At 29.5% G+C, this 26,064-nt stretch overlaps 1 protein-coding gene across 4 annotated transcripts in view; it reads left to right on the top strand.

Annotated features, from left to right (window-relative positions):
• LOC111681978 overlaps window positions 1-26,064 on the top strand; it is a 256,570-nt gene that overhangs the window by 218,817 nt on the left and 11,689 nt on the right. For all 4 annotated transcript variants that reach the window (XM_046949038.1, XM_046949036.1, XM_046949037.1 and 1 more), the window contains exon 9: window positions 1,650-1,748. In XM_046949038.1, the coding sequence (XP_046804994.1) occupies window positions 1,650-1,748 (99 nt within the window). The remainder of the gene's footprint in view (window positions 1-1,649; window positions 1,749-26,064) is intronic.

The following is a 26,064-nucleotide window of genomic DNA, read 5'->3' as shown; positions in this document are numbered from 1 at the left end:
TTTTCGGCAAATTACATGTACACAACACGATCGCATACGAACCTCTAAACAAGAGCATCAAAAATACAAATATTTTATTTAGTTGCTTGACAGCATTCAACAAAGCAGGTTGATGTCGCTTTGTTAAAGAAATTGCAAACACAACTTGAAAAAACAAAAACAACTTGCAAAAGCAAGAGCATAATTTACAAAAACAACGTACACTCTAAATAATTTTCTAGAATGCATAACAATGAAAGTAAATAAGTTAATCTTGTTTCATACTTTTTTTTGTACATGTTAAATAGAAATGTTGTTTCTATGTAAGGAAATTATCATTCTTAAGTACATTGATTACACATTGTTTATAAATATTCGCATTTTACAGTAATGCAATTTAATCTTCAAAATTAAAAATAACCAAATATTTTTTTCAGTGCAATTTCAATGAAAAAATGCCAATAGTGTGTGTGTAGTGGTGATTTTTTTATCTGCCTTTCTATTCGCCGGTATATGCACTAGATTGTACGCAATGGGTTTAAAGCCACGATCGGCAACTCCTATACACAGTGTTTTTTGGCCGTTACTAAATTTACACAGATTACTCACACGCATAGCAAACACAATTCAGTCTCATTTGAGCTGTCATAGAAGAAGGTTGTGTTGTCGCTCGTTTCTTGCTTTTGCATTGAAAATGAACGAAAGTATATTAATGAAGGGATGAATAATACTAATTATTGTTGTGCTTTTTTAGTATCTACATATTTAGTAGTTTTTAGAATTATTAACTTTTTAAAAAGTTTTTTCTTTCAACATAATTTGAAAATTGTAATAATTAACCAAAATTTAATGTACTTTTGTTTAATTTTTACCTTTAATATGTATGTATTTAATTACAAATATATTTAAAAAGCTCAAAGCTAAAAAGCTTTGTGTTTTTATATACATATATTTTAATATTTAAAATAAATATGTGCAAAACAGGGCAAAAAATATTTGCTACCTTTAAATTAAAATATATTAGATTTGTGTTACATTAATAGTATTTCTAAATATCAGTTTTCCATACATGCATTTTTGTGGAGATGAGAGTATAATGATTTCTCATTTCTTGTTTTTTCACTCTTTCACTTATACAAGTGCAAAATGTAGTATATGTCTGCCGATCCTGAGTTTAAAGACAAAAGGTATGTAGCAAAAGACGCACGAGTCATAATTTGAGGTATTTTTTGGAAACTAATGTGGTGTAGGGAATAAAAAGTGTTCATTTTTTCAGCTGAAGTCCAATAACTCGATTTTAAGCCTCAACGGCAGATTTCGTTATTATATTTTTAATATGCACGATGAAGTTTTTACAACCAACCTACATATAGAATTTTACTACTTTTTGTACTTTTTCGTTTTACAAAAATACCATTTGAATTTTCTATAATATTGTACATGGAAACATTGAATTAAGTGAGAATCCAAATAGGGGACTTTTTGGTACTTTTTCTAAAGGTACTTTTTTAAATTTCCATAATAATGAACCTAAAAACATAAAATTAAGTATATATAAAAAATAAAAAAATACTTTTTAAATAATATTTTATGTTTTTTTTTTTTATAAAAATGTTTATAAAAAGTTATTGCTTTTTTGTTATAAAAGGATTTAACTTCTTATATTTTAGACTCTACTTCTTGGATTACGATATGAGGATCTATCATGGGATTTTGCTAAGCCCAGTGCCACCGACGATCCAGAATGTCAAACATGCATATTTCTTCAGGTATTTTTATTTATTTTAATTGTATTAACAGTAAATCTTGTCTTAATTGCAAATAGATCAACTCCATTGTTTCTTCTTTTCTATGAATCTTTTAACCGATTATTTACATCTAAATTTGTTTCAAATAGTTTAGATATACAGTGCTGCGCAAAATAATAGACTTTTAAAAAGGAAATATATTTGTTTTGATACTATTTTAAAAAGTTACATCCTGGATGAAATTAAATACCAATGCACAGTGGGGCAGAATGGAATTTTTTTGGAAATAAATCTGGCATTTCTAAACGGCTGATCCGATCGGGATAAAATTTGGCGTGAGCGTAGCCAAGGAGTATTCGAGTTTAAGTTTTGATGAACCCCGCAGGTGCTCCAGGGACGGAGCTGTGGCGACTCAAAATAGGGTACCTACGACATGTAAAATTTTTAAACTCGTGCCATTTTTTTCACCTAAATACAAAGATTTTTATATTTTCTGAAAGCGCTCGACGAGATCTTGAAAAAACATGCTTGGCCATACTATTTATCTCTTATAATATCCGAGTTATAGGCATTTAAAAATTTAGTGATACAAAATTTACCATACCTTGGTCCGCCTTTTTTTGAATACCGAGCGCAATTTTGAACGAAATAGACTCAATTTTTTCTTGTTAGTTAGACAACAAATAATATACAAAAAATTTCAGATCAATATCATTTACAGACCCAAAATATACGTTTTTTTATTTAAAAATTCAAAAAATTTTAGATTTTTGCCGTTTTTTTGCCCAAATCGTGTCTTAACTCTTTTATTAATAAAATAAAATTTTCTTTAAGAACTTATAACAATTTTATAGTTTTTTAAAAGGTATCTTTACGCAGAACGCTTTGGTGTAAAAAACTTGTCCTATTTTTTGAAAATGTTGCCACTGCGTCCTTCCGAATATGACCTATTTTTTATCAAAACTTCAACTTTGGGCGACATGTTCTAAAATCCCAAAGCTGGGATCAGAAAACTGAAAGCAGTTTTGAAAGCCTCAATATGTTTTCTTTTTACACCAAAAGTATTTTCCCAGCCCTGAAAGAAATGTGGACCCTATGGGCAAAAATGTAAAAAATCCCATTTTTGGGATTTTCATTCCTATTTTTGGGAATTGCGGGATGCCCTTTTTTGCATTTTCTTATTTGAAATGACAAATTTAACAAGCGTTGAAGATTTCATTGAGTTTTGTTCATAAATAAAGATTTTTTCATATATTACATATTTGTTAAATTTCTAAAACTATGATTTATATCAAAATTTTAATAGGGTCGCAGATAACTACAACAATTTAGTCCATATTTATCCCTTAATATTTTTTTTAGTTAGATATGGAAATTCTCGACCCTTTACAAAAAATTTCAAGTCAATATCTCAATCACATTCAAAAATATGTTCATTTAAACCTGTATCTTTTAATTTCATATTTTTCATATTTTAGTATTAAGTATGACAGAACATACATTTGGTGTTGAATAAAATATTTGGACAATTTTTAAAAATTTTTTAGTTAATTATTTTATTAAAGACTATAACATTGTATATACAATAAAAAAATATAATTTTATTATGAGCCACGCACAACAACACCTAAATCACCCCACACAAACCATCTTTCCCGCCCACCGAAATATAAAACAAAATTTAATACAATATCATCAGTTAGTATAATAGCTTTTTTTATTTGAACTGTTTATCTTAAACATAATTCAATTAATTCTTACAACCTACTTATATAGTTAATTCCTAACACTACTTATTTTCTATAAAATAATCTGTCATATCGGTATACATATCCAGAAGGTAATATAAGTCCTTTAAATCTTCCTCGTTTTGAGATGATAGAGTTTCATAACAAATCCATCTTTTTCGCAAAGTTGAAAGAATAGGATCAGAAGATAGAAGTAAACTATTTAAAATATCTTCATTATGTGATTGCCTGGAGCATTTTCTTGAGCTAAAAAGTTAAACATGCTTAAAATCTCGATTCCTCGCTTCCTGGGCTTCTTCTGTTAACTCTCCAAGTGGAAGAATATTCGATTCAATTATTATTTGACCATGACACAATACTTTGTGTACTGTTGTTGTTAGTTCCCTCCATGGATACAGAGATACAAGTAATTTAGAAATTTCAGATGTATATTCCCCAAATCGATTTGGATTCTGCTTTTTTCCGCAGCTCTCAGTTCTTTCAATTATTCATTATTTTTTGTTGATTTAGTAAGATTCTCTGGCACACTTCATATTTGAGGTCGTATGCTATGTGTAAAAAGTAATCAAAAAATCGTATTCTGGCATGAAGTGGTGAAATTCCGAAAGACAAGACTTCTTCATTAATACTGCTGCTTTTGTTTATATTTGAGAATTGCGACTTTTTCTCATTACATATTGAGCATCTCCAGAAGGAAGAAGTTTCTGTTATGGCATTGCTGACCTTTCCATCAATCATTGTTAAGCTTAGCTGATATGATACGTTAATAGAGAATTCCTTTATTTATATGCAAATGGGCTCCAGTGCATTTATTTCATCTTTTAAATATTCCACTAAATCTTTTGTTGTTTTCTTTGACTCTTTTATATATTTAAATCCAATGGGTCTACAAAAATTTTTTGAACCCGGAGTTGTATTGATCCATATATCTTCAAATGAATTTCGGATGCTTGACGATGATGGATTAAGGGAATATGAACGAATTCGAAATGGCACTAATGATGTCATAAATACACTTTTGTAGTCTGCTAATGTCCGACTTCCACAAGCTTGTTTGTATTCTGGAAGTGCTGATAAACCGTCACATCCCCACTTACACATTAAGACAACATCACAGTTATGAATTTTCCTTAGTTGGTCTTCTGAAAAGTCTGACACAATTCTTGATGCTGTGTTTTCGAGCAAAGATGATATATCAATACAACCTTCCACATCATTAACAGCAATAGGTGATGGTAGGATAGTTTGTTTTTTTTCCTGGATAGTCTTGTATGATGGAAATATATTGTGTCCTTTTTTATGCAGAGCTTTCCTTAATATTTGGTACTTATTTCGACTGAGACCCAGTTCCAACATAAGCGCTATTGCTTCCTCTTCAGTAAAATTTGATTGTGATGTTGGAGTTGGTATACTTTCTACAATTCGCTTAAGTCGTTTTGGTGATGCATTAGGAAGAATAGTTGCAATATGTACGGCATCCATAGGTTGGTTTTCCTTTTTCAGCATTTCGTTAAATGTATCAGCAATTTCTTCAGTTGAGATTAAAACAAGTTTTTGTGTGACCCTCTATTTTATGACCTTGAACATAAGTCTTCGTATGACTTGCAAGGCGCTTCTGCTGATGTGTTGTAAGTTGAGATTTCCGTAGTAGTTTCCATCCAACTACAAAATTTTAATCGAAATTTCTTTTGATTTCCATCCACAGACTTACTTTTTACAATAATAAATTGAAATGTCTTCAATTCTTTCTGGCCCTTTTGAAGATACACTCCATAAAACGGAACACAACTCTTCGTACTTTAATGTAATCTTCATTGTAGATTTATTAAATATGGTACTTAAAATCTGAGAAGTTTACTTATATACCAATTCTTGCCATTTCCGATACAGGTATTCCAAAGTAAAAAATTACGAACTGTCTACCTATTAATATTTAGGACTATATTACTATAACCAGTCATTGATATTTCTATTAGTGAATGAATCGAAATTATCATTACCTGTATATTTTTACCTACATGATCATAAACGAAACAGAACGAAATGATCTGTCAAAAAAATTTAGGTAAAAAATAGTTATAAATTTCTGAAAATTTAAGCATAATAGGACCTTTCAATTATAAGGATAAGCAAACAAATAGAAAATAGGTAAATATAAGATTTAAACATGTTCTGTCATATTTTTTATACTAAAATATGAAAAATATGAAATTAAAGGATACAGGTTTAAATGAACATATTTTTGAATGTAACTGAGATATTGGCTTGAAGTTTTTCGTAAAGGGTCGAGAATTTCCATATCTAACTAAAAAAATATTAAGGGATAAATATGGACTAAATTGTTGTAGTTATTTGCGACCCTATTAAAATTTTGATATAAATCATAGTTTTAAAAATTTAACAAATATGTAATATATGAAAAAATCTTTATTTATGAACAAAACTCAATGGAATCTTCAACGCTTGTTAAATTTGTCATTTCAAATAAGAAAATGCAAAAAATAAATTGAAAAGGTCAAAGGGCATCCCGCTATTCCCAAAAATAGGAATGAAATTCCCAAAAATGGGATTTTTTACATTTTTGCCCATAGGGTCCACATTTCTTTCAGGGCTGGGAAAATACTTTTGGAGTAAATAGAAAACATATTGGGGTTAGCAAAACTGCTTTCAGTTTTCTGATCCCAGCTTTGGGATTTTAGAACATGTCGCCCAAAGTTGAAGTTTTGATAAAAAATAGGTCATATTCGGAAGGACGCAGTGGCAACATTTTCAAAAAATAGGACAAGTTTTTTACGCCAAAGCGTTCTGCGTAAAGATACCTTTTAGAAAACTATAAAATTGTTATATGTTCTTAAAGAAAATTTTATTTTATTAATAAAAGAGTTAAGACACATTTTGGGCAAAAATCTAAAATTTTTTGAATTTTTAAATTAAACGTATATTTTTTCATCTGTAAATGATATTGATCTGAAATTTTTTGTATATTATTGGAAATTTTGTTGTCTAACTAACAAAAAAAAATTGAGTCCATTTCGTTCAAAATTACGCCCGGTATTCAAAAAAAGGCGGACCAAGGTATGGTAAATTTTGTATCACTAAATTTTTAAATGCCCATAACTCGGATATTATAAGAGATAAGTAGTATTTGAGTAAAAAACAAAAAAATGGCACAAGTTTAAAAATTTTACATGTCGTAGGTACCCTACTTTGTTCCGCCACAGCTCCGTCCCTGGGGCATCTGCGGGGTTCATCTTCAAAACTTAAACTCGAATACTCACTGCTACGCTCACGCCAAATTTTATCCCGATCGGATCAGCCGTTTAGAAATGCCAGATTTATTTCCAAAAAAATTTTGGAAATAAAATTTGGCTACGCTCACGCCAAATTTTATCCCGATCGGATCAGCCGTTTAGAAATGCCAGATTTATTTTCAAAAAAAATTTCCATTCTGCCCACTGTGCAATGGAAGACAATTTTAATAAAAAAAAATTTTAATAATTAATAGAAACAAGTCTAGAAAATTTGATTATTTAACCATTTTCAAAAATCGGGTTTCGGGATATTCGAATTTACGCTATCGCTAATTGAAAGTTCATAGTGGGTTAACGGGATTTTTAACTTTTATTAGTAGAAGCTATTAACGAATGGGGTATCATATGAAAGCTCCTTCGAAGTGCCATTGGATAATATGTAAATCAAGAACATCGATTTCGAAATTTTCGCGGTTTCTGAATAAAAGCATATTTTTTTTGGAAAATCGATAAAATGGTATTTAAACTAACTAAATGGCCAAATTAAAATTTTTCTTTAATGTATATAAGATAAATGCGGAAAGTATGGATATATTTAAATACTTAAAACGTGTTTTATTTGTTTTTTGGAAACTTTAAACTATAATCTTCTTTTAAAAAATAAAATTTTTGATTTTTTGCACATTTGGTATAAAAAGGTGCGGGAAAAATATTTCAATTTAAAAATAATAGCACGTTTTAGAAATGTCAATGACAAATGTAAAAGTTTGATACCTATATTAAATACTTTATACCCTATATCATTACAATTTATGTTATGTTAGTCAGGGAATGTTAGTAAAAACCAAATATAATAGTGCTAAACTAAGCTTGAAGGACTCCAATTGACTCAAAAGCACTTCCAGTGTTGATTAATATTAAATTACAGATCGTCAGTTTTAAGGTATCTGGAAAAATTGGTATATAGCACTATTAAAGTTGAAGAATTATGTTTAATAGCTGCTTTTAGTTACATAGCCCCGCTTTAATATTAGTAAGCGCCTTGATTATTATTCAGGAGTGTGTTTTAAAGATCTACAAATAATTCTGTATTTTTTTAAAGCGGACCACATTTGATTTAATTAATTATTTCTCACACGACTATTAAAAATATTTCATATTTATTTTTGAAAACTAACGACCGCATATTAAAAAATTCATTTTTTAAATAAACCGTATTATTCGACTGCAGAAAACCAAGTTTTTTAACATTCAAAATAAAACTCCGTAGCAAAAAAACCGGTCGGGAGAACTACTCAGTGAGAAGTATTCAATGTGTTTTAGACACCAATGATGAGCACTTTGGTTCTAAATTTCTGTAATATGAATAAAAAAGTAATTTTTTCTTGGTGTTTCATGCAATAAAACTATGGTTAGTGAAAAGTTTCAAAAAGTATATTATTTCGAACAACAGAAAAATGATTTTATGCAAAATTTTGCGATCAATAAATTTTTAGTAGAAACATGAACTATTGTAAATATTGTTTTTTTAGTGTAGTTTTTGAGTAATAAACTGTATATACAGTGTGTGACAAAAATGTTTAAAATTTTAGTCTAATTTTTAAAATTAAAAACGATATTTATAAAAGTTTTATGTTTCTTAAAAAAAACTGAATTTAACTCATTTACCCATATTTAACGCGTAGCTTTAAAAGAACATTTTTATTATAAATTAAAATTTTCTAGAGAAAAAAAGTCGACTTTTCGACATTTTGCATTTATTTAAAAGTCGAGTTTTTGATTTTTTGACTTTTTTCATTAATTAAAAGTCGACTTTTAGTATTTATATATAGTTGACTTCACGACCTTTTCCGCCGTTTTTTTGAATTTTCGAATTTACGTTTTTCGACTATTTTCGACTTGATCAGTTTGCCACACTCTTCTTGGGCAGCTCTCTCAGAGGTCTGTTGTGTTTTTACATGAGAGTTTGAAAGTGTAAACCCGCCATCAGTGGTGATAGAGGGTATATATAAGTTTGTAATTCCGTGTGTAACACCAACAAATATCCAACAAAGTATATATATATTGTAGGTCCTTATCAAATTCTGAGTCTGACTATATATATTCTGGGTCCTTATCAAATTCGATTAAGCTATGTCTGTCCGCCTAAATCACGCTCACGATTAAACTAACTAAAGGAAGTCAGCCAAATTCACCGAAAATATTCACTGTTATCCCAAGTATTTTGGTATTGAAAATGAGCAAAATCGGTTCACACCGGAAAAAGGTATGAATCAAAATTTAAGACAACCTCGAAAAAAAAAATTTTACACATTCTGATGTAATTTTCTCGAAAACTATGCAAGATAATTCCATGAAAATCACCATGCATTGGTTTCTATACAAGAGCTTGATTCCTGCTGAAGTACATATTCCCGGAAAATGGGTTTTTTGTTAATAACACAATATCGATATCTTCACAAAATTATACAAATTAGTATCCTATGTCAATAGAATTCATTCAGAGGCTGATACAATAACGTTAACAGGTGCCACAACGGCTCTAAAGTTTCCAAGTGCATTTACAAGGGGAAATATAGATTTTTTTTCAGTTTTTGTTCAAATTTGGTCATTTAGTAATAAATATTAAACTTTATCGTGACAGAATGGCAATGTGCACAGATTAAGCATTTCAGAATATAAAACACAAAAATAGGTTGAAAACTTTTAAAGTTATTGCAAATTCCCTAGGCCATTAACGTGTCTCACAGCTAGTGTTGCCAGCCTGGCTGGATTGTCCAGCTTTTTTGATACTTGTCCAGTTTCAAGCTAAAATTTAATTTGTCCATCTAAATAGAATTTTTTAGTACACTACAATAACTTGGCAATAATTTTTATACCCTACACCACTATAGTGGGGAGGGTATTATACGTTTGTGCTGATGTTTGTAACATACAAAAATATTGGTCCAATACCCACCTTAAAGTATACCGATCGATTCAGAATCATTTTTTGAGTCGATTAAGACATGTCCGTCCGTCCGTCCGGCTGGCTGTCCATGTAAACCTTGTGCGCAAGGTACAGGCCGCAATTTTCAAGATAATTTGATGAAATTTGGACCAAGCATGTTTTTTAGCACAAGGACGAAGCCTATTGAAAATGGTTGAAATCGGTCCATTATTTCACCTAGCCCCCATACAACCGTACCTCCCGATTTGAACTTTTTATGCTATAATTACGTCAAATATTCTGCTATCTCTCCAAAAATTGGCACAAATAAGTTTTATATAAGTATAAATGATACTGCAGATTTTCGTAAGGATCGGCCTATATTTGACCCTAGCCCCCATACAAACCCCCCTTCAAAAAATGACTTAAACGTCTAAAATTGACTTGTAACCATTTGTATCGCAATGAAACTCAACAAAACTAACTGTTATTTAGAAATATATCCTTTTCCCAAATTTACCGAGGATCGGCCCATATTTGACCTATATAAAGCCTCATTTAGAAATTTTAGTTTTTTATCAATAAATGGCTTAAATATTTTGGAATTATGGTAATATTCAACATAAAAGTTTCTTTACAAAAAATAAAAATTTTATAAAAGTAAAAATTGTAAAAATATACTCATGGTGTAGGGTATCATATGGTCGGCCATGCCCGACTATACTTTCCTACTTGTTATGTTGTACATCTGTTATACAACTACCTTATGGTTTCCCTCTAACTAGACTAAATTGTTATTTTTTATTGTTTGTTTTTTTAGTATTTATTTTTAATTCTTACATACTTATGCATATGCAAATATGTGAGTGACAGACAGACTGAACCGAAAAAATTAAGTTTAGATAATTAAATTTCAATAAATGCAATGAATTCATTTAATTATAATATTTTTAAATAATAATACATATCGTCCTTGTTTTAAATATTAGTACTAAGTCCACAAAATTAAATTACAATTTAAAATTTTGAATAAACAGATGCTGTGATAATAAGTCGAAATTCTGAGATAAACCAAAATATATTTATTAGTATAAATCTAACTGATATTCTAAAGTAACTAAGCTGAGAAAAATGAAATCAAAATAATTCGAAATCAAATGATGACTCGCGAAATAATCAATACTAGAAATTGTATTCCCTACACAAGTTTTAATAACATTTAAAATCGTACGACAAACAATAACTGCGATACATGAAAATATTTGATACTCATCACCTTTGTATCATTGGGACCGCGATTTTAGTTCCTTATTTAGATTTTATGGATAAAACTGAAAACCAGGTTTTATTCTATCTTGTTAAATTCTTAATTTTAGTTAGTTTTTCTGCGAATGTGGATGATTGCCTTTACACAGGTAAATAGCCCTGAAGTTATGGATGCAATGCTTACATTCGATTCACAGTATTATAATTGGTAAAATATACCACGTATTCAAATCTGTGCATAACATGGGAAAAAATTTTCAATATAAAAACTGTGTTCCAAAAAGTCCTATGTGGAGTTTTTTCAGAGTTGGGGGTAGTGCAAAATTTTCCACTATCACTAATAGATATATAGTGGTGAGTTGAAAAAGCACTAAAGTGGTAGTGATCGAAAAAAATTGTTCATTAAAATTAATTTAGTGATAGTGAAAACCCTTTTTTTTACAGCTTAGTGCAAATTTTTTTCCACTAATAGGATAGTAGAAAAATGTAATCATTCCCTAATGTTGAAGGAACTCAAATCATCATTATATTGAATTAATTTATACTCTATTACATTAATTAATACTAATATTAAAGTAGTAACAGAATTAATAGACAAAAGGAAATAGTAATACAAAAAATACGGAAATTTCATCAATATGTTAATATAACAAATTAAATTAAATACAGTTCTAGAAACGGTTCTCTTGTGAGCAAACGTATCGTTGCGCAAGTGACTTATCTGTGTGATCAAATTGAAAACTTCTTCATAAAAAAACAATTAAAAATATATCTGAATTACATACAGTAGTTTTCCGATTTAACGACCATTCAATTCTACGAACATCGCATTTAACGAACAAGCTAATTTTTTCTATTGACTACCTTAAATAACGAACAAAACTTGTTTTTTGTACTCTGTTTAACGAACTAATAAAAATATTATTATTTAAATGAAGATAAAATGACATTTATCAAAAATAACAAATAACCTAAGTTGTAGCAAGCGTTGCTTTTATACACAAAACTGTAACACATTCTGGGTTCTTATTAAATTTTAGTTCGATGTAGCTATGTCCGTTCGTCCTTCAAATAATGTCTTTAACGCTCAATACTCGCTTAACAATACGAGTGCGCCGAGTACTAACCGATATCTCTAACAAATTTTATGGGAATCGGTCCATAATTGACCTTACCCTCCATATCAGGCCCCCTTAAGAAAATTACTTCAATGCTCATTACTCGCTTAAAAATACGAGTATAGCGATGAACTTCGAGAAATAACTTTAAACCTCATGACAGAATTAAAAATACAGCGATTAAATTCTACACAAATATGGTTTGAAGGTGGGTATATAAGATTCGGAATTTTGTGTTTTGTGCTATTTTTATAAAAAAAAGAATTAATTTTTATAATATACATTTAAAAAATATTTTATGTACCTATTTTTAATTATTTTCCTATCAAAAAAACACGTTTTACTTAGTACTGCATATAACAAACTTTTCAATTTTACGAACAGGCCTGACAACATATGGGTTCGTTAAATCGGAAAACTACTGTACTAAATTAACAGTGTGAATTTGTATAGCTATTAATTACCTAAATACTTTACGAGCATAGTAAAGTGAATCGTTCTATACCACTTAATATAACAAGTCCTGGTCCAAAATACCTTATAATAACCAGAACTGACGAGGGCAAAACTCTTACCAATGTGTTACCTTTTTTTAATAAAAAAGTTATAGACGGTACTTGTGGTGAAGTGTCAGAATGCAAAAAACTTAGAAATTACACTATTTTAGTTCGTACAAAAAATCTTAACCAGGCTAATAAATTAATACAATTGAATAAACTATGTATGTGAAAACATCCTAGTAACATGGCATAATTTCTTAAATTATGTCAAAGGGGTAATATATTCAAATGATTTAAGAGAAATCCCAGACGATGAAATCTTAAACGAACTCAAAAATTAAAACGTTAAAAAAATTGAAAAAATTAAAAGAGAAGTTAATAAAAATCCAGAAATATGTCCCAACTGTTCTAAAAATTTCCATACCGGCGAAAACGAACTCTGCATAGAAACAAAAAATGCTCAAACTGCAAAGAATTTAATTCTTTAGACCCCAATCATTAAGCTTATGATAAAAAGTGCCCAATATTCTTAAAAGAAAGCGAAATACAAACAATAGTAACACTAGAAAAAGAAAAAAAAAAAAAAAACAGCAAACTCTATTTATAAACAACGTCACCTAAATACGATTCTATCTTACTCTGCAAGCAAACATTCAACAATAACCAACCAGTAAATGTTGCAAGTGATTATGTCAGTGTTGCCACTTCATGTGTAATTACACATATTGTGTGTAATTCTTATTTCCATGTGTAGCCCATGTGTAATTGATCTCATGTGTAAATTATGTGTAATTTAAAATCTTATTGTATTTACATAAGTATAACTTATTTTATATCAAAACGATCCACACACATACATATAAATTTATTTTCCCTTTGAAACACTTAAGCAAAAAGTGTCCGTCCTTTTCTAATATATGCGATTTTTTGAAATTTGTTGAAAGCCGGTTGTTAAAAAAAAGTGATTCACATACATACATGTAAATGGTACATTTACATATTTATACCCTACACTACTTTAGTGGGGAGGGTATATTGGGTTTGTGCTGATGTTTGTAACATAGAAAAATATTCGTCCAATACCCACCTTAAAGTATACCAATCGGCTTAGAATCATTTTCTGAGTCGATTAAGCTATGTCCGTCCGTCCGTCCGTCCGTCTGGCCGGCTGGCTGGCTGTCCATGTAAACCTTGTGCGCAAAGTACAGGTCGCAATTTTGAAGATAATTAAATGAAATTTGGCACACCCGAGGACGAAGCCTATTGAAAATGGTTAAAATCGGTCCATTATTTCGACTAGCCCCCATACAACCGTACCCCCCAAATAGGGCCTTTTGGCTTATAATTAATTCAAATGATCTATTATGTTAACAAAAGTCGACAAAACTCAGTTTTATAGAACTTCAAATGACACTACCGATTTTTGTAATGATCGGGCTTCATTTGATCCTATCCCCCATACAAACTCCCCTTCAGAAAATGACTTAAAGGTCAAAATTCACTTACAAACACTATTAACACTTTTAAACTCTACATAAATATTATTGAAGAAGACTTAACTCCCCCTACCAACATTTTTAAGGATAGGGCCATATTTTGCCCTACTCCCCTTTGAACCCTCTTGTAAAAAAATCTTTTTTTGCCAAAATAAAAGTAAAAATACTCCGAAATAAAGTTAAAAAAACAAACCAAACACTTTATTTTTTTAAATAATCCCCATTTTTAACATACATACTGACAGGTGTAGGGTATTATATAGTCGGCTACGCCCGACTATACATTCATACTTGTTTTATATTCAAAAATAACGAAACAAGAAATAAGAAAATTTCTAAATAATCAAATTTAATTCAAACTAATTTCTAATGGTAATTTTGTTTCAAGTGTGTAAAAGTTACATTGTTTTTTAGATCTAGTTAAATAATAATTTATTTTAGGGATGACTGGAAGAAATGGCTTCAGATTCCAATCTGATTGGCTAAATAAATCTGAAACGATTGTCATATGCTTTAGGTATTCTAGTTTCTTTTAATGTCATTTTTCAATCAGAAAAGCCAATTTTATATAAAATGAAAAGTGAAGTTTTTAATATATTGCAAATATATTCTTCAAATTATATAAATTGAAGTGAAAAAGCGTATGGCAAATCAACGAATCAGATGAAAACCTATTTTCAAACATAAATGATATTTATATTGGAGTTGCTGCATATGAATCATTAACTCAGATATATGCATCAGAAAAAACAATCATTCTTCAAGATTGTAGAGAATTTTACATGAAGGCAATTCGTCAAATAAAATCAAGATTTGATCTTTGTGATTAAATTTATTCTATTGTAGATATTGTTAATACAAAAGTTGCTCAGTCTTTTGAACCAAAGACATTATCCCTATTTAAAAAAAGATTTCCGTCATTCGACGCAGATTTACAACACGCAGTGGCAACACTGCTTTTCATATTCTTCTTTCTTCATATCAACTATTCACAAAGAATGATAACATTAAATTTTAGGCTTGCCATGGTAAAATTTAACAAAAGAAAACTTTAGACTTGCCAAAGTAAAAATTTTAGCACTTAAATGTTTTTAATATTATACATTATGATCTAAATCTACTTTAAATGTAAAAAATGCATAATTTTTTGACCTCAAAAACTCCCCAGCAGTGTTGGTTCATTCCCAAAAAATTCCTAGATCCCCAAACTGAAATTTTCATTGCCATTTGCTAAAAAAATTCCTATTTGGGGATAAATCCCCTAATCTGGCAGCACTGTTTAGCATAGAAAAATAAACAGAAGTGTTATTGAGAGTAAGAAATATTACTCTCTCACGTGTACAAGTTCCGTTTGAATTTAATGTATACGAATACATCAACCCTACCACATTGCGAGTAAGTTGCAATAAGTTGTATAGTAGTTTTTAATCTAGAAGTTATATTTAAGGATTGGCGTTTGCTTAACTGATAAATGTCCTGCTCATTATAACAATTTATGGTAACATTTTTTGATACATAAATTTTTTTGAGTCGAATTTTGTAAAGAGCCTGTTCTTGTATAGCATATACCGCTTCCAAAGAAATACAATAGACTAATTTTATAGACGGATAACATCATTGCATTGACGCAAGTGCTATTAACAAATTAATACATAATCAAAATGCCATTCCTATTAGTGCGGTGTAGGATGTATTAAACAGCATTTCAATTAACGCTTAATATAAGCGAAATTAACAATAATCGTTTATATTAAGCGTTAATTCAAGCACTTACACAATTCCTTTCCCAATAGTCCCTGCTGTAGCAATAAACATTGTTAAAAGTTGTGTTTTTGCCACAAAATTATTGAAAACCTTTTCAGAAAAACGAAATTTTCAATTGTTTTTATTTTTTAATATTATTTTCAAGTGTTAATATTGGTCCAACCCAGCAAACACAAGGATTTTATTTCAAATTTAAAATAATTGCTTGCATTGGTCAACTAGAATATAATAAAAATTACTAATTCAAACCATTATTTCACAAAATATCGAAATTTAATATCAAACAAAAATATTAAAACTTTTTAAACGATAGAGTGTTTGTGTTGGGTTATATATTTATACCCTCCACCACCATCAGTGGTGATAGGGGGTATATATAAGTTTGTCATTCCGTGGGTAACACCAAGAAATATTCGTCTGAGACCCAACAAAGCATATATATTTTGGGTCCTTTTGAAATGCTGAGTCGATTTAGCAATGTCCGTCCATCCGTCCGTCTGTGTAAAACACGCTCACGTTTAAACGAAGTAATGGAAATTAACTAAATTCAGCCAAACATTCAATCCAGTTCAGTTCGGTATTGAAAATTAGCAAAATCGGTTCACATCGGGAAAAGTTATGAATCAAAATTTAAAACAAATCGAAAAAATAAACACATTCTGATATAATTTTCTCGAAAACTATACAAGATAGTTTCATAAAAATCAACATATATTATTTTCTACACAAGATCTTGATTCTTGCTGAAAATGTTTACAAATTAAAATCTTATGTCAATAGAATTAATTGAGAGAAAAAAAATTCTGGATCGGTCCAAAATTGGACATAGTTCTTAAACAAGTATGTATTTATAGCCGGACATTGCCGACCATATGATACCCTACACCAGTATGTTAAAATTGTGGATTTTTTTAAATAAAGCATTTAATTTGTTTTATTGTGGAATATTTTTACTTATTGTTGACAAAAAAAGAGATTTTCTGCAAGAGGGCTCATAGGGGAGAATATGGGCCTATCCTTATAAATTTTGGTAGATGAAATAACGTCTACGTCAAAGTCATTTATGTAGATTTTAATCGTTTTATTAGTTAATTTTGACCTAATATTCAATAACTGAAGGGGAGTTTGTATGAGGCCCGATCACTATAAAAATTAGCATTGTCATTTATTGTTCTATAAAACTATTTTTTGTTGATTTTTGTTGACATTATAATACATTTAACGTAATTATGAGCCTAAAGGCCCGATTCGGGGGGTACGGTTGTATGGGGGCTAGGAGAAATAATGGACCGATTTTAACCATTTTCAATAGCGTTCGTCCTTGAACCAAAAAATGAGTATGTGCCAAATTTCATCAAATTATCTTGAAAATTGCGACCTGTAGCGTGCGCACAAGGTTTACATGGACACACAGACAGACGGACATAGCTAAATCGACTCAGAAAGTGATTCTGAGGCGATTGGTATACTTTAGGTCTAGGACCAATATTTTTGGGTGTTACAAACTTCAGCACAAACGCATAAGACCCTCCCCACTATAGTGGTGTAGGGTATAACAAGGTCCCTTCACGAAAATCACATAAACGCACATAACTCATTACTTAATTAAGATATTTATATAAAATTGGGAATAAGTATTGATCATATGTACAGAAATATTACTGTGAACGTTTATTCCTATCGGTCCATAACTGGTTATAGCTCCCATACAAGCACCCTTCCCGAAAATCACTTAAACGCGCATAATTCATTACTAAATTCAGATTTCATATAAAATTTGGAGTAAGTATTGCTCATATGCATAGAAATATTACTATGAATTTTTTTCCTATCGGTCCATAATTGGTCATAGCTCCCATACAAGGACACTTCCCGAAAATCACTTAAACGCGCATAATTCATTGCTAAATTAAGATATCCATACAAAATTTGGTGCAAGTATTGCTCACATATACAGAAATATAACTGTGAAAATGTTTTCCAATCGGTCATAGATCTAATACTAGGTCCAGAAAATCACTTAGATCAGCGTTGCGCGTTCATATTGTTCTAATTACGAAGATTTTCGGCCATTCACACGTACATAACCCGATCATAAATAAAACTCATTACAAGAGCATAAAAAATACAGAAATTGCAAACAAAATATGTAAAAACAACATCATTATCAAACAGGAGAGACACTTGCAAAAAACTCATACACTCCAAAAACTTTTCAGGAATGCATAATAGTGAAATTACATAAAAACGATATTTTTAATACTTTTTTTAAACATTTTATATTAAAAAATCTAATCTTTGTGAAGAAATTAATATTTTCTTTTCTTTGGATATATTTTATCTGTAAAATTTACCATTTTACTTGTTTTAAAACTTGATCATAACAAGCGTAATTAGGAAATATTTTTTCTAAGTGTTTTTTTTGCATTTTCTCACCACTACAATAACAGTTTCTCTTTCTGCGCTTGGCTGACTTAGATTCATAATATTTATTACCATATAATGATATAGATACAGAATTTGTCTTTATATTCATAATTGGACATAGCTCCATACAAACTTAGAAAATCACTTAGATTCATAATATTTATTACCATATAATGATATAGATACAGAATTTTGAAATTTTGTCTTTATATTCATAATTGGACATAGCTCCATACAAAGTCCTTTTGCGAAAATCTCTTGAAAGCACATTACTCATTTCCAAATAAAGCAATTGAAAAATTTTTTCACGATCGGTTCATTACATGGGTGCGGTCGGTGCAAAACAGAAAATCACTTAAACACACATTACTTGTTACTAAATTATGATACAAAATTTGACTGAAATATAGACAGAAATTTAGCTTAAAGAATCGTTTACGATCTGTCTATAATTGATCATATCTCCCATACAAGGTCCAGCCCCTAAAAACACTTTAATCGTATTTAACTAGTTGCATTATCAATTTGTTTAGAACAAAATTATATATGTATTTTGAAAATCCTTAAATCTTTCACACACATGTATACATGTAAATTACTAAAAAAAAGGCGTTTGTAATGTTCAATAAATTGTATTGTAATAGATTTAAATCTTGGGATTTTTCTATTTAAGACATGAGAAAAGTCATTTCTACAAATACATTATAAATTAGAAATGTATAAATATAAAAGTAGCTGGTGGAGGGTATTTCCGATTCGGCCCAGCCGAATATAGCATTCTAACTTGTTTATATTTTAATTCTGTTAGAAGTATTTTAATAGGGGGTTACTGCTTTCTAAAAAATAAATAATTAAAAATTAATTAATTAATGTTTTTATTTATTGCTTTGGATCCGGGATCGGCAGACATATACTACTACATTTTGCACTTGTATAAGTGAAAGAGCGAAAAAAAAAGAAATGAGAAATCATTATACTCTCATCTCCACAAAAATGCATGTATGAAAACCGATATTTAGAAATAATATTAATGTAACACAAAACTAATATTTTTTAGTTTAAAAGCAGCAAATATTTTTTGCCCTCTTTTTTTTTTTAATTATTAAAATATATGTATATAAAAACACAAATTTGAGCTTTTTAACTATATTTGCAATTAAATATATACATATTAAAGGTAAAAATTAAACAAAAGTACATTAAATTTTGCTTAATTATTATGATTTGCAAATTACGTTGAAAGAAAAAAACATTTTAAAAAGTTAATAATTCTAAAAACTATTAAATGTGTAGTGTACACACAACCTCCTTCTATGACAGCTCAAATGAGACTGAATTGTGTTTTCTATGCGTGTGAGTAATCTGTGTAAATTTAGTAACGGCCAAAAAACACTGTGTATAGGAGTTGCCGATCTTGCTGATTCAAAGTTCGAATCAATAAAACGTTGCCCTTCATGAACATTTTTTAAATAACTTGGAATTAAACCGTCTATAATGATCTGAAACTACTAAGTCATGGATTATTTTTAAAATTATTTACAGTCACTAACGATAGAAACATCTTAACTACCCTAAATGGGATATTGCTTTTGACACCAATACTGCAATACTATTTTTTGTTTGCTTTCTTCTAATAAAGGAATTATACACTTTAAAAAACTTAAGAATATTAGTATCAAATAAAGGTCATTGAAAGACCTGGTGTTAATAACTATAAAAGTACCTATAATTAGAATAATTAAATCCAAAGCTATATGAAAATTAATAAAATTGTATTTAAAAAATGTGGTTTTTAAAATATTTGATTTTAATTTTAAATATCTTATATGGGCAATTTCGTGTCAAGTGATCTAACCCAAGTCAAAAAATAATTTATGTATAAAAATCTAGTATTAATTTGAATATAATGATTCCAGCTAACGTTTAAATACTTTAAATAAAATTTTAATGTTTTTTTACAATAATGAAATACAAATAAAATTTTAGCTCAAACTGATCATACGTAATCTAGAAACAGGATCTTAACGCGCAAATAGTTTAAAAAATATTGAAAGTTAACTCAAATAAGTCTAAATAAGTTAAAAATGCAATGTTCATCAAAAGAAAGCCGAAATGTACAACTTGAAAAAGTCTTTAAATGCTTATAACTACTAAACCAATTAATATAGAGACGAAATTTAATATTTAAATATTTAATATATTTGTTTTTGTAAAATGAATTCTCGTCTGTCAATTGTCCAGAAGTATTTCTGACGTGGCGTCTGGGGTGATGCGCAATAGCTTTGTCTTCTAAATGTTTGAAGGAAAAGTGTAGTAACAGTGATTGTGAACAGATCTTTGCAGCAAGTCATAAGTTTATGTTCTCAATGAAAAAAAAAACTATCAAAACATATATACTTAATAATGTCAAAAGATAAAATGATCAAAAAATATTAAATTAATTAAACATGAGAAATAAACCAAATTAATTACTTTTAATTTTCAATTATTTTATTTTCTTTATTCCACATTTTAAACTAATAAATAAACTGTTTTTAATAAATTTTTAGTTTTTTGTTTTGGTAAGCAGTTGTTTGTTTTTGTTTACATTACAAAACGATAAAGAACCACTTTATCGTTTTGTAATGTAAAACCCCCTTTAGAGAATCGGTTTGTCGGTTAAACAAAAATTGGCTATTTGTGCAAAATTGCATAAAATCATTTAGAAAATTGCTGGAGAAATTTAAGCCTATTTAAACAGAAACTGACAAGAATTATTTCTTACGTTTACGCATTCAGTTACGCAACGATCGAAAAAAGGTATTCCAACAAAAAACTGAATCGTAAGAAAAAGAAGAAGCAATTCCATTTCGTTCGTACCTACGTTTTTGTAAGTTGTTTATGTGGTCGAAAATTCTCTAATTTTTGATGGTGGATCCCTCCTAGCATTTCTTATTTTGTCATAACCTTGATAACGAATATTTGGATCAGAGTCAGTTAACATTGCCATTAAAATATTTTCGGGACGTTAATAATAACTGTTATGTTCAATTGTTTTACGAATTATCTTTTGAATATGGTCAGGCAATTCTCGGATCCAAGTTATATATTTAAAAATGTGTCGACTTCCATGAATGGCCTGTGGTTCGCTTTTAACCAAAAACCAAAATGGAGCGTATATATTTACAACAAAGTTAACTAAATTTCGTAAGCTTTCTGATGTTTTTTTTTTTTTTGACACATAAAGCCGAAGCAACCTAGAAGCTGTAGTTAACCACCGTGCAGTACTTCCGGTCCAGGATTTTGGCTAGCAAGACATCATCACCATTATCACTGCTAACACTATTCGATAAAGGTAGAGTTGGTCATCACGAATTTTCCAATCAGCTATATTGTTAGGCATAGTTCCCATCAGAATGGGTTGAAAATCATTAACGACCTAAAAAACAGTTTTGTAATCAAAATATTACAAATAATTAAATAAAAAAATAAACTTACAGGATGCTGGTGACATTTTAGCAATTCACTTCCAAATTCTCCCGCCCAAATACCCGGACCAATTTGTTTTCCAAACATATTTGTTATCAGTGTCTTAAGTGGCAGCTCATTGAAGTGTACTGTAATGGTCTTTGCAAATATTTTTCCATATATGCATTTAGACCTGATTTGTAACCAGTATTTACAACGGTTCCATCGCAATTTATTGCAACTAAATAATTTAGTGAAAGAGATTCAGAATTTATTCTACAATTGCTTTCTGAATCGCAATCCCGCTACCGATTTCTGGAGAAATCTAGAATGAGGTTCTTGTACAATTGTGACGTGTTCTTCAGTTTTTTTACAGATACGAACATGTTTTCCAAATAACTGTTTTTATACCCTTCACTTTCGTGAGAAGGGTATATATAAGTTTGTAATTTGTATAATATAATTTCCCGACCCTATAAAGTATATATATTCTTGATCCTTATATATAGCGGAGTCGATTAAGCCATGTCCGACTGTCTGTCTGTTGAAATCAGTTTTTAGAGGACCCCAGATATCGGCGATATCCGAATCTTCAATAATTCTATTAGACATGCTTTCGAGAAGATCGCTATTTAAAATCAGCAAAATCGGTCGGTAAATAACGGAGATATGAGCAAAAATCCGATACAACCTCTGAAAATTACATCAAAAAATTGTTAAAAAAGCAACAAAAACACTGTATATAGAAAAAGATGTACACGTGTGTGTGTAGATGTATTTGGTTTTATTCAGCTGTGTATTTTTTTGTATGTTTGGAATCCAAACATACAAAGTATACACAGCAAAAAAATATGATTTGCATTTTTTGTTAAAATAAAATAATTTTACCTTTTGTTTTGCAAATATATTTTTTGATAAATAGAAAAAAGTATTTAAAAAGTTTTCAATTATATGAGAGTAGATTGTGAGTTATTGTACAATAATTTTTATGCGAATAATGTAAGTTTGAAATTTAAAACTAACACAAATTTTTTCCAAGTGCTTTTTAAAACAATTTTTTTTACGATAAACAAAAACAAAATCTACGTCTCGTCAATCTTTACCAGCAATGAATCAGAGGTCGAAGTCGACCGGCTTCGAGTCGGAGCTTAGCCGCCGCCGAACTATATTTAGTTGCTTGAGCCGCCGCCGAAACATTCGGCTTAAATCGACTCAAATTTTTTTAATGTTTTTATTAACTAGACTGTAAGATCAATTATGTTTAAAATACACTATGGTGAAGGGTATATAAGATTCGCACAGCCGAATATAGCACTCTTACTTGTTTTAATGTTGAATCCTTTTTTCCGTCGTAGGAAATACATTTTATTATGGATTTTTGGGAGCTACTTCTTTGGATTCTGCCCTGAACTTGCATCGCTCCCTTTGTATTTTGTTTTTATCAACAATAAGGCTATCTAAGTATTTAAAAAATAGTTGACTAGTGTCGCCTAATTCCTTTGCTTTTCCAAAAGAGATCCATAACGATCAGATGTGTTTGTGCGATACAGCGCCAATGAAAAGTTTTGTAATGATATTTCGGAGATTTAATTGGCTCCACCTCTGCCGAATTATCAATGGTGTCATTAATGAAATCTTCGTCTTCACTGGTGCATGGCACATACGAAACTGTGCAATGAGATGGATCAGTAATTATTGAGTTATGATCAATGATGTCATTGTCCGTGTGATTATTTTCAGCAAAATCAATGTTTAAAGATCTTGGTCCACACTGGTCAATAACTGGTTTCTAATGGACACTTGCATTTTGAAATTCGAAATAAAACGTTCCAGTTACTTTCACAAAATTTTTATGGTTTTTTTTTATAATTTCATAGTAAAAATCTAGAAGTCGGACTAATAATTTCCTATTGATGTATTACTGATAATAGGTATGTTTGCCTTCTTCCATAAATTTCTTATCTCTTCTTGAATATATCTCGGCAAACTTTGACTTTTATTAACAATAGCGGTGCCGGTTGACTTTTAATATAAAAAAACTGAATAACTTGGCGTTTTGTTGGTAATTTGGTTTTTTCAATATCACGGGCTTCAAAATGCATTTTGTAGCTTCAAATTTGAACTTATTAGAATTAATAACAGCACAAACCAGTGATTTAGAATGCAAAGTGAACTTTATAATTTATTTATTTAATTTTTTATAGTACTCTGGAACAAGTAGACAACTTTCTTGAAAATTTCGTAAAAACATATTTTTTTAAAAACAATGTTTCATATAGTATAGTTTAATAATACAGACAATTAATATAAATAATAAATTTTGCATTAAAACATTATTACTTAATAGAATTAAAATAAAACTTCTTTAATTTAATACACTAAAAATATGAATAATATTGAAATAAATTTTTGAATGGTTGTGTGTGAATATTATATAATATTTTAAAATATCCGTAAAATAGGTGTTTAGGCGTTTAAATGCTCTTTAATCCTGCACAGCGTTGCCACTTTGGTTATTATTAACCAAAATTGGTTATTTTTATTTTGCATGTGTACATGTGAATTATTTTTTCGTTTTGGTTATTTTTTGCAAGCAATTGAACTAAATGATGTTTGCTTTTATTCTAAAAATAAAATTTAAAAAAAATCTCTTTTATCTCTAGTTTTAAATCAACTATGTAAATATACATATCGTCCCTGTTTTGAATTTTGGTAATATGTGGATTTTTTTTACTATTCGAAACTTTTTTATTACTGCAATTTGTACATCTACTGGTTATACTTATGTGCACAAAGGTATTTTTCGATATCTTAATTGGTTTAGGATTTAGCAAAAGTACCTATACATTATCCACATATTAAATGAGTTGATTTAAATCATAACAACACATTAATGTTATTTTATTTACACTAGCCAATCTAACACCGTGAATAATTGATCCTCTCTATTCCTTTGGTACATCCATAAACTTAAAATTGCTTTTTGGGTCGATTCAAACTCGTCCGTCCTTCCGTTAATATTTCTATTGGAACTTCTTATGCAAAGAACTCGCGGTACTTATATGAAAAAACGAAGTAGGCTGTATTTCGCATTTCGATTTTTATGGAATTTGGTGGGAATAGTCTACGTACTTAGTAGATTATGTCCTCTAAATTTAATTTAAAGTACAATTGCAACTTCTGTACCTATTTGAAATTTTGCATAAACAGATACTGTGCTAATTTGACGAAATTCTAAGATAAATGATTTAATAAGAATTAATAAAGTATTTTCTGCTAATTGGTGTAAGAATAGTATCACAATATCTTTAAAGTATTAATCAACTGATATTTTAAGTAACATAGCTAAGGAAAATTAAATTGTATTGTCTACAAAAGTTGTAATAACATCTAATCTCGTACGACGAACAATAATCGCGATATATGCAAAGATTTCATACTCATGACCTTTGACTTCTACTAAATATCTCACCATGACTTTTAGTTCTTAATTTACATTTTCTAGATGATGTTGTATACTTGTTTTTATTTTACCGTCTTAAATTCTAAATTTTGGTCAATTTGTCGGATAATTTGGATAGATTACGTTTACAAATATTGCTAAAGTTATGAATGTAAAACTTAAATATTTTGACAAAATATTTTTAGTTGACCCAGTTTGCTTGCGAAATATCGGTCAACAATTTCACTTAGCCCCCCATATTATACCCTATTCAGATAATTACTTTATTGCTTAAAAAAGCATGTATAGCGATAAAATTCAATATGAAAAAGTTTTTTTGGAAATGTATTTGTCAAAGTTTATGAGGATCGGTATATAATTGACTATATCCCTCATAAAAAGTCTCCTCAGAAAATGACTTTAAAGCTCACGATGTACTGCAATATAGCAACAAAATTCAACATTCAAAATTCAAGTTTTAAAGGAACTAAAATATCTCTGTCAGATTTTATGAGAATTAGTCCATCATTGACCATACGTCTCATATAAGATCCCCTACAGAAAGTTACTTTAACGCTCATAACTGTCTTTATAATAGCAGTTTAGCGGCGAAATTTAATATAGTTACAAGTTCCACTTCAGAAAATGAATTTGTTATTTTAATGTCCAAATGTAAACAAATAAAAATAATTTTGTTTACTTTTTTCTTAATTTGGTTATTTTTTATTCGGACTTTGGTTAGAAAAAAACGTTTGTTGTGGCAACACTGATCCTGCATAGCCGCAATTACTGATTTTGGGGAAGGATCCCAGATATCGGAAGTCGCGCATAGAATATGACGTCGAATTAAAAAGTTGTCTAAAAGTGAAATGTAGCTGCCGTCCAGCCACAAACACTGATATATGATATGCTACGATCGGACCTAAAATGGCGACGTAGCATATAAAAA

This window comes from Lucilia cuprina, chromosome 4 (genome assembly GCF_022045245.1).
Source record: "Lucilia cuprina isolate Lc7/37 chromosome 4, ASM2204524v1, whole genome shotgun sequence".
In the NCBI taxonomy this organism is placed as follows: domain Eukaryota; kingdom Metazoa; phylum Arthropoda; class Insecta; order Diptera; family Calliphoridae; genus Lucilia; species Lucilia cuprina.
The sequence above is the reverse complement of the archived record's forward strand: the minus strand, read 5'-3'. Positions and strand labels throughout refer to the sequence as shown.